We start from the raw sequence: 13,657 nt of genomic DNA on the forward strand, positions 1-13,657 counted from the left end.
CACCACACAACAAAGTCCTCCACTAGCTACCACATTCACCTTACTGCTCCTCCCTGATACAGCTGACGATCAATGTGACATCCAAGAAATTCAGGACATGACACAGCTCCAAGTTGTACTGGCAGTCGGCTGTGCACAGGGTGAAGAAGAGGTGGGACAGGACAACTTCTTGTGCTGCTCCCATGCTGCTGGTCACCATGTCTGATGTGTAGTCCCTCAGCTTGACAAACTTTTCTTGTCAGAAAAGGCTTCCCTTTTCAACCTTATTCAATAGTGCAGACATATGGAGGATGCAGCAGGTTGATGTCACATGTAGAAAACAACCGGAGCTTCCAGAAACTTCTGCTGCTCCTTCAGTGTTGCTGTAAACTTCTTGAAAGCCTCCCTGACCAGTTTTTATTTAGACTTGTCATCAGTTATGGGGGTGATGTTCAGTTTATTGTGCTGCCACTGTTGTCTTATATTTTCTTTAGTTTTTGATTGCCATCTTCACCGTGCTTCATGGTTCATCCAAAGCTTTGGAAATGTTTGTACACCTTTCTTCTGACTCAAATCTTTCAACAATGAGATTCCTTAGATGCTTTGCAAGCTTTCTGTGAAGCAGGGCTTCTGTTGCAGCAGCAACTGAGTAAATGTCAGGAATATTCCATGATTAAAGCTGAACTTTTCATATCTACTGTGGACAACTGAACCCCACATCATTAAAATTCCAATTGTTTTATGGTGTTGTGGTTTTTCCCAGGTGACAGCACACACAACTGATGAGAGACGGGAGGTAGAAAAACAGACATCAGTGGAAGAACTCCCCAAAAAGGAAGTTTTTGAAAGGTAGAATAAATGTTGAAGTGTTAGCGTTCATATTCTCAGAATTGTTCTGAAAAGTAATTTTGGGATTGCTCTATTTAATTTGAATTATTTTTGTTGTAATTCATAAAATCTTTAGATATGAAAATTGTAAAAGGACCCTACAAGCCCAACTGGCTAAAAATCAGCAGAGCTTCAAGGATGTTCCTTCTGACTCTGTCTCTCTAAAAGGCCTGCATACACGGCTCCAAGAGATACAGGTACAAGTTTCTCATGTTTAGCAGATGAGGATAATTGGTTTAATTTTTATTTTTTAATATTGAGGGGAAATTGTTTGGAGTTTAGTTGCATATTTGCATTTTTATGCACAAAACCAACCTAATCCCAACACCAGTAATTTTGAGTTGAAATTGTTTCTTTATTCCAGTTCTTGAGGCAGGAGAGTGAACAGCTGTGGTCTGAGTTTTCAAACCAATGCTCCCAGTGTTCCCAGTTGAACAGGGACATGTTTGTGGAGCAGGAGAGGTCAGAGCTGCAGGAGCAGTGGCGCAGCCAACAGACAAACCTTCAGAGGAGAGGCAGCTCTCTGAGTGCTGCTCTCAGACAGATTGACTCCACAGAGAACCACATGGTGGACTTCACCGACCGCTTGGACCGATACCTGAGACAGCCAAAAGACATCACTGGCTTCACGCTGGCCAACACCAACATCCTGAAGGATATTAAGGTCTGACGTTAGCCATACACTTCTTTCTTTTGTTGAAATCAGATTTATTGGAGTTCCTTATTTGCACACTACACTGTGTCTTACTCTGTTAAAGGAACTGGATGACAACATTCAAAGTGAGCTGGACCAGCTGGCCAGATTGGACCCTGAATCTAGTGATCTGGACCCTAGAGAACGCTTCCCCCTAACCCGGGAGGTTGAGACTCACAAAGCAAGCCTTGATCAACTTAGACAGCAGGTCCGGAAGAGCGAAGCAGCCGCCCGCGCCCTGGACAGATTCCTAATGTCCCTGCGCACTGTGGATGAAGACATTTCAGGTGTCCAAGGCGCCCCCTGCAGTGACTCTGTAGTACTGCAGGACTGTCGCTCCAAGTTGGCTCTGATCAAGCAGAGTATTGACAGTTTGAAGGAGAAGGCACCTCAGTTGGATCTGCTCCTCCAGGGAGCAAGGCTTACGGTCACCAGGGATGGTGTCCCTGCCTCCTGCCTCGACATGGTGACCTCTCTGCTGAGAAGACTGGAGGAGGCTGACAGTGGGCTGGCCGGCCAGCAGAAAGGCCTTCAGAAAGAGACTCAAACCAAATCCTTGGGTCTGAGGAAAAGGACAATGTTGGGGGAGCTGAAGAAGCTGCAGGATACGATTGAAGAGCAAGGCCTGAAAGAGCCCACCATGCCTGCTGTCCAACACAGGTGTGTGATGGTGGTTCATTAGTGCTTCTAGTACCGTTTTGTCAATCTTGATAGTCCATGCATCTCAGAGAAGAAACTGTTTCAAGAGCTTTTTACAGCTTTTCCATGCTATTTACATGCATTGTGTCTTTTTTTTTTTTACAGCATTAATTTTTTTCCAAAACAGCTTTTCTTTTCCTCAATTTCACCTGCAAGATGACTTTATAATAAAATGACTATAAACTGATTTGAGTTAATGTATACTATGAACACAATAACTATTTCAGTGCATTATTGAAATTACTTCCCCAATGATATTTAAATGATCTTGCTTTTTCCAGGCTCCGTGCGCTGTCAGATTTGGAAGGCCAGCTGCAGGCTCAACACTTTGACCTGGAGAGCCTCCGTGAACTGCAAGAGAAGCAGGGAGGAGAAAATGTCCTTCAGGAGGTGGAGGCTCAGTGGAAAGAGACTGAAAGAGCTTTTGCTGACAGGTAATGTAGCCACAAGAACCAAGTTCAATTTAAGTAGTTGAAAATCTTGAGAAACAAGCAACTGCAGGGCCACCTCAGTGGTACAAATTGGCTGAAACTGTAAGATTTTAAAATAAAACTTCCAGCTGGCTAACACCATACTCTTACATTTGTTCTAAAGGGAACCTTTAAAGGTTTGGATACAGATTAAAAGCTTCTTTGTTGTTGCAGGAAGAAGCAGTGCAATGTTCTGTTAGAGCTTCTGAAGAAGTTCCAGACCTGCCGCAGTCACCTGAGCAACACCATCCAGAAAGCAGAGCAGACAGTCAGCCATCAGGCCTCATATATGGGCAAAGACAACTTGCAGAGAAGCATGACAAAGGTGAGTCCTAAACTGGCTGTTGCATGTCTCAAACATTTAAAATGTAATTTAGATGTGCTCTCTCTATTAACACATGTACATTTATGCAGGTGTGTGATATTAAGGAAGAGCTGGGGGGTCTCGGTGAGCAGATAGAAGAGATGAGAGGTGTTTGCAAACAGCTCCAGTCTGAACTGAAGAAGTTTCCAGAATGCAACGAGACTGCCTTTGAAGCTGAGGCTGACACGCTGATGGACAACTGGCTCGATGTATGAATCCATTTACTCCAAAGATAAGGGGGGGTTTGGGAGGGGTAGCTACAAATGTGTCCACATTCAAGGCTACTGCAGAATGAAAAGGCCTGCTTTGTATATATATATATATATATATATATATATATATATATATACACACACACAAAGAAAAAAAAAGAAAAGAAACTGATGTGAGCTTCCATTTCCCTGCTTTGCATGTCATGCACTGAGCTTCCCATGCATCACCACCCGGATGAAAATGGGAATTTTTTCTGTACCTCACCCGTGAATTTACATTTATGCTTCTGTATTTTCTAGCTTTACTGGATACTGGACACTCAGATCTAAAACAACTGAACAGATTCTTTCAAGCCGTCAAAGCCATCAATCCAAAACATGAACCCTACCTCAAAACTGAGATTATTCTGTTTGGTAGCAAAGAGAAGAGGGTCAGCATTGGCAAACACCTGGAGACTCGGGCTCTTAAAATCACCGACCAAGTTCGTAACCTTGGAGTGTTGATAGACTCAGATCTGACTTTCAGCAGCCACATCAAAGCTTCACTAAGAAGCTTTTTACCAGCTCAGAAACATCAACAGAATTAAAAGTTTAGTCTCCCAGAAAGACCAGGAGAAACTCATCCATGCATTCATCTCCAGTAGGCTGGATTACTGTAATGGTCTTTTAACAGGACTTCCTAAAAAGAGCATTAAACATCTGCAGCTCATCCAAAACGCTGCTGCTAGAGTTTTAACCAGGACTAAGAGGTCTGAACACATCACACCAGTTTTAAAATCTTTACACTGGCTTCCAGTCAGTCACAGAATAGATTTTAAAACCCTTCTGATCTTTTACAAATCCCAGAATGGTTTAGGCCCAGAATACATCTGTGATATGTTCAGAGAATATAAACCTAGCAGAGCTCTTAGATCCAAAGACTCTGGTCAACTAGTCCAGACCAGAGTCCAGACTAAACATGGAGAAGCAGCATTTAGCTGTTATGCTGCAAACAAATGGAACAAACTGCCAGTGGAGATTAAACTTTCACCAAATGTAGACATTTTTAAATCCAGGTTAAAAACATTTCTTTTCTCATGCGCCTATGTATGAAATCTGCACGGTAACTTTTTTTTTTTTTAACTTATCTTGCTTTTAATCATTTTAATGTAATTTATTATTTTATTGCCTTTCCCCACACTGAAATTTTATTTCTTGCATTTTATCTGTTTTATTTCCTTTATTATTGCTTTCTGCACCCTGCTGAAATGTTTTATGTAAAGCACTTTGAATTGTCTTGTACATGAAATGTGCTATACAAATAAATTTGCCTTGCCTTATTAAGCTGTTTGTGCAAAACTGTGGAGAAAGTGATGGAGCTGAAACCTGTCTCATCCCCAGTAGGTGCAGAGCCCATCCGGGACTGTATGCGGAGGCAGAATCCCTTTCTCCGCAGTTTTGCAAAAACACAAAGTTATGGTGTATTCGAGTTGTCTCGTAATTCCGAGCAGTCCAGAGTAGGTGATGTCATTACCAGATTACTCTGGCCTCTGCTCTGCAGCTCCCCCCTCCCCATCCTGTCGCTCGATGTCTGACAGAGTGGATGACAATTATAAGCGAGTGTGGGGAGTGAAACGCAATGCAAATCCAATGTAAACATGTTCGAGGCTGAAATAGAGCAAAATCCCAAACAATGCTGAAATTCCAGTCGGATGTAAAAGAGGATGTTAGGTCACCCTCCATAAAAAGGGGAATTCCTCTGAACTACACCAGTTTGCTGGAATGCTAACTTGTTATTTGACGATTTCTGTTGGTCTTGCAGGTAACAGAGAAGACAGATGCCTACATGGATAACCTACGAGTGGGGCTGGAGCTGTGGGAGAAGCAGCTGATGCTGGGAGGAGAAGTGGACAGCTGGGCTGGAGCCAAGCTTGCCCTGTTTGCAGAGAGCCATCCTTTTAACAACGAACAAGAAGTGCTCGCCATGAGGGTAAGATGTAAACATTAAAGGGAAAATCACACGACTTAATAAGCAGCTGCTTACTCTCAACACGTTCAGTCATTTTTACATTTTATCCAAAAACAAGCCCCAACAGATATTCTGATTTGTAGGATGAGATTCATACCAATGAAGAGAATATTGCACATTTTCACAAGAAATCTATGGAGATCCAGGAGATGCTGCAGAGTCAAGAGGCTCCTTTGGAGCTGCAGGTAAGTTGACACTTTAGCCTGTTTTTTGTCCTTTTTAACATGTTAGAACTGCTGAGATACCTCATTTCTTCCCTTTTCATTAATCTCTTCCTTTAAGGTGATGGAGACTCAGCTGAGGAAGAGAATGGAGCAGGTGAAGGAGCTGTTTACTGACTGCACAGATGTGTTTGAGGAGCTGGTAGCTGTGAGGAAACATCTATCTGAGAAGATAGAAGAGTGCCAAACAGCCATAGAGAACATCCAGTGTTGTCTCAGTGGGATCGATGCTTCAGAGCCAAAACTTGAAGCCCAGATCCAGGTGACCGGTCTATCTCACAAAAATATAGTATGGTACTTCTTCATTTGATACTAATACACTTCTTGTCATGTCAGGATCTGTGGGATGACTTGGAGTCTCAAGAAGAGCAGGCAGAGGCTGTGCTGAAGGAGGTGACTCTGGTTTCCAGCGTGGCCAGTCCGCAGGTGCTGGAGGAGCTGTCTGTTGACTGCAGCCGGCTGAGAGAGGCCGTCTCCAGAACCAAAGACATGATCCACCTGAAGAGAGAGGAGAGGGACAAAGGCTTGCTCAAGGTTATCAATGGTGAGAGTTTCAGTAGATGGAAAGATGTGAGATAAAAAAAAATTCAGTGAAAGAGTTGATGGCGCAAAATAAAGTCATGCATTTAAAACTAAACAGCGAAGGGCTGAAACTGATAAGATTTAAAATAAATGCAGAAATATAAAAATGGCTCAATAAATAAATTCATATGTCAATAAATTATACAGAATTTTTTTTTTAATAATTTTTACATTAAGAAACTGATTAAACATGAATTTCTTTTATTTGTCATTTCAAACTGTTTTAATTTAACTTTGTGTTAATATTCCTAGTTATTTACTTTTCCTTGTGATTTTCAGTTTGATTTATTTGGTGGGGCCCCATTATGTAAAGGAGGGGGTGGTCTTTCACAGCGTGGCATGTCACAGGGTGTTGATGAAATTTTCAGGAAATCTACGAAATGGAACAAAAAGAAACAACTGATCAGACTTTGAGGGTGATCTAGATCACCGTCTGGATTATTTACGAGATAGGGATCATGGTAAATGTCATAATCTGACATTTTTTGACCCAGATCATTTCTTGACTGGTGATCCAGAAGGCTAAAAATATAGGGGTTACTGTGGGCTGTTGGGCCTTTTGTGGTTTTTCTCAGGTGAGTGACCCTATGGCTTGGTGGAGGTCTGTGCTCTCTGAGAGCTTCTAGGATTATTATTACTCTGTTGTTCAATCATGCTTCTTCCCTCCTCCCCAGATGAAAAGCAGTCATTTGAGGAATGGTTCCAGGATCTACAGCTTTTAGTCAACGAGTGCTTTGAGAACCCTGAGAGCAGAGCAGATGTGGAAACCTCCGTGCAAAGATTAAATGTAAGAAGAAAAAGAAAGTGATAGATGTGGTTTCAACTGCTGGATGATTGATGAGTTCTCATGCCTTTGCCCATGTCCATCAGGGTTTCTTAAAGGCCAAGGATACAGAGAGACGTCTGGATCAACTGAAAGAGCAGCTGGAGAGAGGCAGCCAGCAGTTTCCTCCCCAGCGGCTCTCTGAGCTCACCAGCTGGCTGAAGGAGCAGCAGGAGGAGGTGGCCACATTCAGAGCACACTGCCACAACAGGCAGAAGCAGATGGAGTCACTCCTCGATGACTTGAACTGGTAATCACCTCTTTGATTTCCTCTACATGTAGTCTGATCAACATTGTCACAGTGTCATGATAAAACTAAGTGTCTGATGAGATAAGAACTAAATCAGCCATTGAGAATTACAGACACTATGAACTTTATTGGATTATTGTGACAAACTGTAAAGAAATGTTCAGCATCATCATATCCAGAAATGATTTTTGTCTAGTCTGCAGAAGCAGCATGATAGCTTGTGTGAGTGGCTTCAGAGCAAAGAAAAACAGTCTGCGGTGTCAGAAAATGTGAAACAACTTCTCCAAGATCTTCAGCATGAGAGGTAACGTTAAGTATTCATAAAATGTTCTTATTCATGTATTTAGATTAAACAAAAATGAAAAAAGTTTATGCATAGAGCAATACAGATTCACCACATGGTGATGGTTTGTCTTTTCTTCTTGTCCTGTATGTTCTCAATATCTTTCATGCTAGCAGTAGAGCTGAGACCCTCAGCGAGCTCCTAGCATCGGTACGCCGACAAGGCGTCAGAGCAGACACCCTTCTGAAGGATGGAGACAACCTAATTCAACGCCACCGAAACCTGGAGGCTAAACTGCAGAAACAGGCCGAGGCTCAAAGTGCCTTGGAGGAAGAGTTCCACAGGTTTAAAACCCAGGTTGAGAGCACCAGGACCTGGATCTGGGACCTCTCAGAACCACTCACGTCTTCTGGCAGAGACATCGAGATGGAGGAGATGAAGAGCAGAGCAATGGTAGGTGGGGCAAGTTTAAACCTGACCTAATCCAAAGACCAAAAGACTGGCTTTACTGAGGTCACATTGTTACAGTAAATGTGGGGGAAATGATGAAACATATTGGTACTAAACAACGTTTGGACTTAAAGGGTGCCCATGTTTACTCCGATTTAATCCGTTACTCATAGAGTTTGCTGCTCATGCATTTATATTTGCAGATTATTTGTTCTTGAGGACAGAATCTGGTGGTAATGGTGAGAAAACCTGCAAGGTTGGGTTGAAAAAATCCTCCATGGGGCTTTAATCCAAACGTGGCTTAAATCTTTTTTTTTACCAGGCTATTCTAAACTCCAAACCTGAGGGAGACTCTAAAGTGAAGGACCTGAGAAGACAAATGGAAAGTCTGTGTGAGCAGGAAGACTTAGAGGAGAGCAGGAAACCAGAAGCTCAGCTGTTTGTCAGAGATACAGAAAATGAGTGGAGGACTGCCCTTCAGACGGCTGAGGAGGCTCTCAATAAGGCAGATACACAAGCACTGTTAGATAAAGACCTTCAAGCTTTCCAGTCCCACAAAAAAAGTTTTCTATCCTGGATCAAAGACCAGAATGAGAACCTCACATCTCTTGGTGTTCATATGCAAATTGAAGAAAAGATAAATGTTGCACAAGTGAGTTAAAAAGTGCATGTGGATCAACTTGGTGAGTGTGTAGTGAGTTGTTTTGAGGATGAAGTGGTCTTTTAAAGGGCCGTTTGTTCCCTTCAGGCTGTTCTGAGCTCCAGGTTTCAAGGGGAGTCAAGGCTCCAGGATCTGAGGCAGCAATGCCAGAGTCTGTGTGACAAGCAGGGCTTGGACACCAGCAGAAGGCAGGAAATTCACGATGCAGGCAAACACACAGAGGAGCAGTGGTGGAAAGTCTTACAGGCTGCAGAGGAGGCTCTCAACCAGGCTGAGATGGAAGCTGCTTCAGAGAGGGACTTTGTTGCTTTCAAAAACCAAAATGAAACAGTCCAGTCTTGGATCAGAGAGCAGAAGCAAAAACTGTTGGTCCTTGGTAGTCACATGCAGTTTGAAGAGAGGCTGCAGGTTGCACAGGTGAGTTCAGTCGGCAGGACAGATCTCAGGTTGGAAAAGTTTCTGTTGAGGGACAATAAAGCACAACTTAGTACAAATATTTCCTTTTTCAAAATCACCATAAATTCGTCTCTCCATTTTAGAGCTTATGATAAAACTGAGTCAGTTTGCACAATATTTTCTGGGATCAGAGTTGATATTTTTGGGTGCTAATACTGAAGACATTAAGCACTTAATCTTCTTATTATTCCACTTCATAACTTGTCAGGCAGTTTTGAGAAAACTCAAACAAAAATACATCAAAATATTTGCCTCGATTAGGAGTTTTGGTAGAAAGTCATTCTTCTATAAAAATGACAGTTTTTTCTGAAATTGATAATAATAATGAAAACAAACAAACAAACAAACAAACAAATAAAAAATGAAGCTCACTTTGGAGCTGTATAACTTGGGAGGTCTTCCGTGTAGAAATGCCACTCAAAGTTTAAACAGGTCACAAAAGGTCTGGAATCTTTTCTGGTTACATTTTATTCAGTTTTAGGCATTTCCATTGGAGACTTAACTCTAGGGTGCAACATAATGTCCTGCTCACAGTTTCAATTGTTTTAAACAACCTCTTGTTTTTTAACCATCAGTGTTTGTTTGAGGGCGCCTTTGACACGACTTCTGACTGTTTCTGTGAGGAGAGAAAAGACACTGTTGTCATAGCGATGCTAATGATGAGCTTCAGTTCTGTGTGTCACGTTGGAATCACACACTCCCATATAAATCATATGGGCTGTATTGATCTGTTAATTGGTTCCTCCAATGGAGACAAATACAAACATAATGTAAACAAAAGTAAAAAGTATAAATAAACTAGATAAACCAAATAAACCAAAAGGGGTATAGGCAGAAGCAAAGGCGTATATAACACCTACCCATTTTAACAACAGAAAAAGATGAACACATAAAGCAAAATTTTAATGAAATATATAACTACAAGAAAATAAGTAAAATTTAAGCCAAAGTCAATTTTATGACCTCTCGAGGTGTCTCGTGCATCAGTGTTAAGAACAGTTTTATACTTACTATACATCTTTTTAAATAAAAAATAAATGCTTTCAAGGAATCAGAATTTTTTATGTTTTCAGGACAATCATTCCAGAGTTTTACACTTGTAACAGAAACAGTGACATTTATTGTACTTTGGGGTTTTTCAAAAATTAAATAACTTCTCAGATCATATTTTTTTTCTCTCATCCTGAATAGATTCAGGATTTTGGAAGGTAATTGTTTGTTTTTAGCTTTGTACATAATTTAAATTAATTTATAATCTACTAATTAATTAAATTTCATTATGCATAATTTAACAAATAATGGATTTGTTGTTTCAAGGGCAGGTTTATTAGTTAATACTCTAATGACTTTCTTTTGTAATAAAACTATTGAATTTGTATTACTTTTACAAGTATTTCCCCATAACTCAACAGTGTATGTCATATATGGTACAAATAATGAATGATATAATATGAACAATGAGTTTTTACATAAAAGGTCTTTAGTTTTATTCAGTAATGCAATAGTTTTAGACATTTTATATTTGACATAGTTATGACTTTTTCAGTTTGGTTTATTATCAACAATAACATCTAAGATCTAAGATGATTTGGCTTCAAGAACAGTTTCTATGGCAATGCCATTTATTTAGCTTGTTCAATTATTATTTGTTATACAAACTCCAAATAGAATGCATTTAGTTTTTCCAAGATGGAGAGATAATTTGTTGGCATCAAATCACTTTTTAACTATCTGAAATTCAATTTCCAGACGCTGCTTTAGACTGTCCCTACTACAAGATAAAAGGTTGTATCGTCTGCATATAAGATGCATTTTAGTAAATTAGAAACCAAACATAAATAATTTATAAACAACAACAACAACAACTATGGCCCAAGTACAGACCCCTGCGGCACCCCACATGTAATCTTCAGAAACTCAGACGCTGCATTATGTAGCTTGTAGCGATACACAGCAACATCACGCATACACACATACATTCAACGAAGCAGCCACACAGCTGTGAGCATGCATACACACATACACCTCTAAATCACAAAACACTGTATCTTACAAAGCATAGATAGGAGAGAATCAACAGTAAGTTCCCACCTCACTGTTTCTCTGTCCTCATCGTCAGGCTGTCATGACTTCTGAACCAGAAGGAGAGTCTAAGCTTTGTGAGCTGAAGAGACAATGTGAAAGTCTGTGTGAGCACCTGGAGGAGAGCAGGAAGCTGGAGGTGGAGCAGCTGCTAAAATCCACAGAGCAGCAGTGGAGAACAGCTCTGCAGACCGCCAGACAAGCAGAACTCAGAAGTCTTTTAGATGACTTTGACACTCAGAGTAAAAACACTGAGTTCTGGATCAGAGACAAACAACAGAAGCTGCAGTCTGTGGGAAGCTACACCTCACCTGAAGAGAAAAGCCAAGCGGCTCAGGTATGTTAAACATGATGACTGTTGTAATGTTCCCTTTTTATTTGCCACTTTTGTTTAACATTACCACTTTTCTTGCATTTGAAGATCATTTTGACCTCCAGACCAGAAGGTGATGTTAAAGTGAACAACCTAAGGAGACGAGGCCAGACTTTGTGTGACCATCCAGATGCTGATGAGGGCAGGAAAGTCCAGGTCCAGCAGACAGTTAAAGACACAGAGGAGCAGTGGAGGACGGTGCTGCAGGCTGCCAAACAGCTTAAAGCTGCAGCAGCAGCTCAGATTGCTGAGGAGGCTGAGAGGAGAGCGTTGGAGGTGAGAGAACTTCTGAAATAATGTGGCCTCATTAGAATTCACCAGAGAGGCATAAATGTAGTTAAAGGAGCTCTGAGACATAGTGGCGTTAAAGGTCCTCTTGACCTTATACACTAGGGGTGTGAAACTCATTTCAGCTCGTACAGCGCAGTTTGATCTCAAATTTAGTCACCAGTTAACCTAACAAGCAAGTTTTTGGATGGTGGGAGGAAGCTGGAGTACCTGGAGAGAACCCACGCATACACGGGGAGAACATGTACACTCCACACAGAAAGGCCGCTGTTTGAACCTCCCCCCCCAGCCGAGGCTCGAACCAGCAACCTTCTTGCTGTGGTGGTAACCACCACACCACCGTGTATATAATATTTATAAATCTATTTATTTTTAACCCTGACTTGGACTAAGCGCTATTGAAAATGGATGGATGTTTTAATTTATAGAAATGTATTTTTATATGTCAACTTTTGTAAATCTATTGCAAGGAAGGTTTATTTGTATAGCATATTTCATGTACAAGGCAATTCAAAGTGCTTTATATAAAATATTATGAGCATTGCAGCGGGGTGCAGGAAGCAATAAAAAGTGCATTCAAAACAAACTTTAAAAAGAAATAAAAGAAACAAAAGAAAAACAGAAAAAAAGCTAAAATAAAATAGATAAATTGCAAGAAATAAAAGTTAGTGTTTTGATAAAAGGCAGCTAACAGAAAGGATATATGTATTTAATACTCCAGTTATGTACCTGCACTTTATTATTTATATTTACTTTTTCAACTGAAAAAACATGATTTCATATCATGATTACATCCCATTATGAAGTTATTTTAAATGTACATACGTGTACATTTCCACATGTGTGCCGTAATCCTGACCACCTGAAATGACTCATTTCATAATACAAACTGAAGTCACATCTATTCAGTAAGAAATAAATAGAAGAGATAAAGGTTTTCCCCATGCCTTGTGAATTTATTATGTTTAAACATAAAAAATGAAACACATTTTTAACATTAACACACAACTCACATGGACAAATTTGGAGTTACTTTTATTAAAATTTGCAGTTAATATCTTTCATGCCATTTTTCTATTTACCACTTTCAACCCACGGGTCATATTGTATCCTCTTATGGGCCGGTTTTGGCTCGTGGACCTCATGTTCACTTCTTCCTTGTTTGGAATGGCTTGGAAAAGGATTTATTTCCCCTTTGCTGCACACGTTCAACCTTTATGAATTCAGGACAAGTAGATCTTTTGATCTGCTGGCGTTAACCTCTCCTATAAATAAAGACAAACAAAATGGGTCCTTTCTTTACCTGATGAAGGACATCTAGCCAATAGGAGCATCTTTGTCTTCATAGCTGGGAGAATTTCATACCCATCATCAGGATACTGATCGCTGGCTTGGAGATCTTCAACAACAACTGGAGTCTCTGGGAAACCAAACCAGACCTGAGGACAGACTGCATGCAGCACAGGTAAGCCAGGAATAAAACAGCAGTAAGGCCCACCGTTTTTATTCTTTGGTAGTTGTCTCCAATCAATTATCTTCACAGCTGGTTCAAGTTCTGTTCATTAGCATGTGTTGCAGAGGTCAGACCTGATGTAACTGAACCTGTCCGTGGGTTCAAGGCAGCATTTTGCTGAGAAAGAACGAGAGAAAAAGGGTGTTTTTTAAAAATGCTGAGCATAACAAAATCTTGAAACTGTTATAAACTACTTTGTGGTGAAGATTTAGCTTGTTTTTGTATTTAAACTTCAACTTGTAAAAATGTACAATCTCAGGAAGATAAATTACAGAACACACAACATAATACAAGAACGCTAAATATAATTTATTTACAAATCTTCAACCATTACAGCTTAGATTCTAGAGATAAACATCTA

General features: G+C 40.5%; 1 protein-coding gene across 1 annotated transcript in view; it reads left to right on the forward strand.

Moving 5' to 3' along the window:
* syne2b (spectrin repeat containing, nuclear envelope 2b) overlaps positions 1-13,657 on the forward strand; it is a 154,724-nt gene that overhangs the window by 38,841 nt on the left and 102,226 nt on the right. The window contains exons 27-43 of the mRNA XM_041971377.1: positions 1,232-1,531; positions 1,626-2,221; positions 2,542-2,694; positions 2,905-3,055; positions 3,145-3,303; positions 5,108-5,275; positions 5,398-5,499; positions 5,597-5,797; positions 5,872-6,079; positions 6,792-6,904; positions 6,988-7,190; positions 7,387-7,494; positions 7,647-7,926; positions 8,246-8,575; positions 8,672-9,001; positions 11,160-11,459; positions 11,544-11,771. Coding sequence (XP_041827311.1) covers positions 1,232-1,531; positions 1,626-2,221; positions 2,542-2,694; positions 2,905-3,055; positions 3,145-3,303; positions 5,108-5,275; positions 5,398-5,499; positions 5,597-5,797; positions 5,872-6,079; positions 6,792-6,904; positions 6,988-7,190; positions 7,387-7,494; positions 7,647-7,926; positions 8,246-8,575; positions 8,672-9,001; positions 11,160-11,459; positions 11,544-11,771 — 3,930 coding nt within the window. The remainder of the gene's footprint in view (positions 1-1,231; positions 1,532-1,625; positions 2,222-2,541; positions 2,695-2,904; positions 3,056-3,144; positions 3,304-5,107; positions 5,276-5,397; positions 5,500-5,596; positions 5,798-5,871; positions 6,080-6,791; positions 6,905-6,987; positions 7,191-7,386; positions 7,495-7,646; positions 7,927-8,245; positions 8,576-8,671; positions 9,002-11,159; positions 11,460-11,543; positions 11,772-13,657) is intronic.

This window comes from Melanotaenia boesemani, chromosome 20 (assembly GCF_017639745.1).
Source record: "Melanotaenia boesemani isolate fMelBoe1 chromosome 20, fMelBoe1.pri, whole genome shotgun sequence".
In the NCBI taxonomy this organism is placed as follows: domain Eukaryota; kingdom Metazoa; phylum Chordata; class Actinopteri; order Atheriniformes; family Melanotaeniidae; genus Melanotaenia; species Melanotaenia boesemani.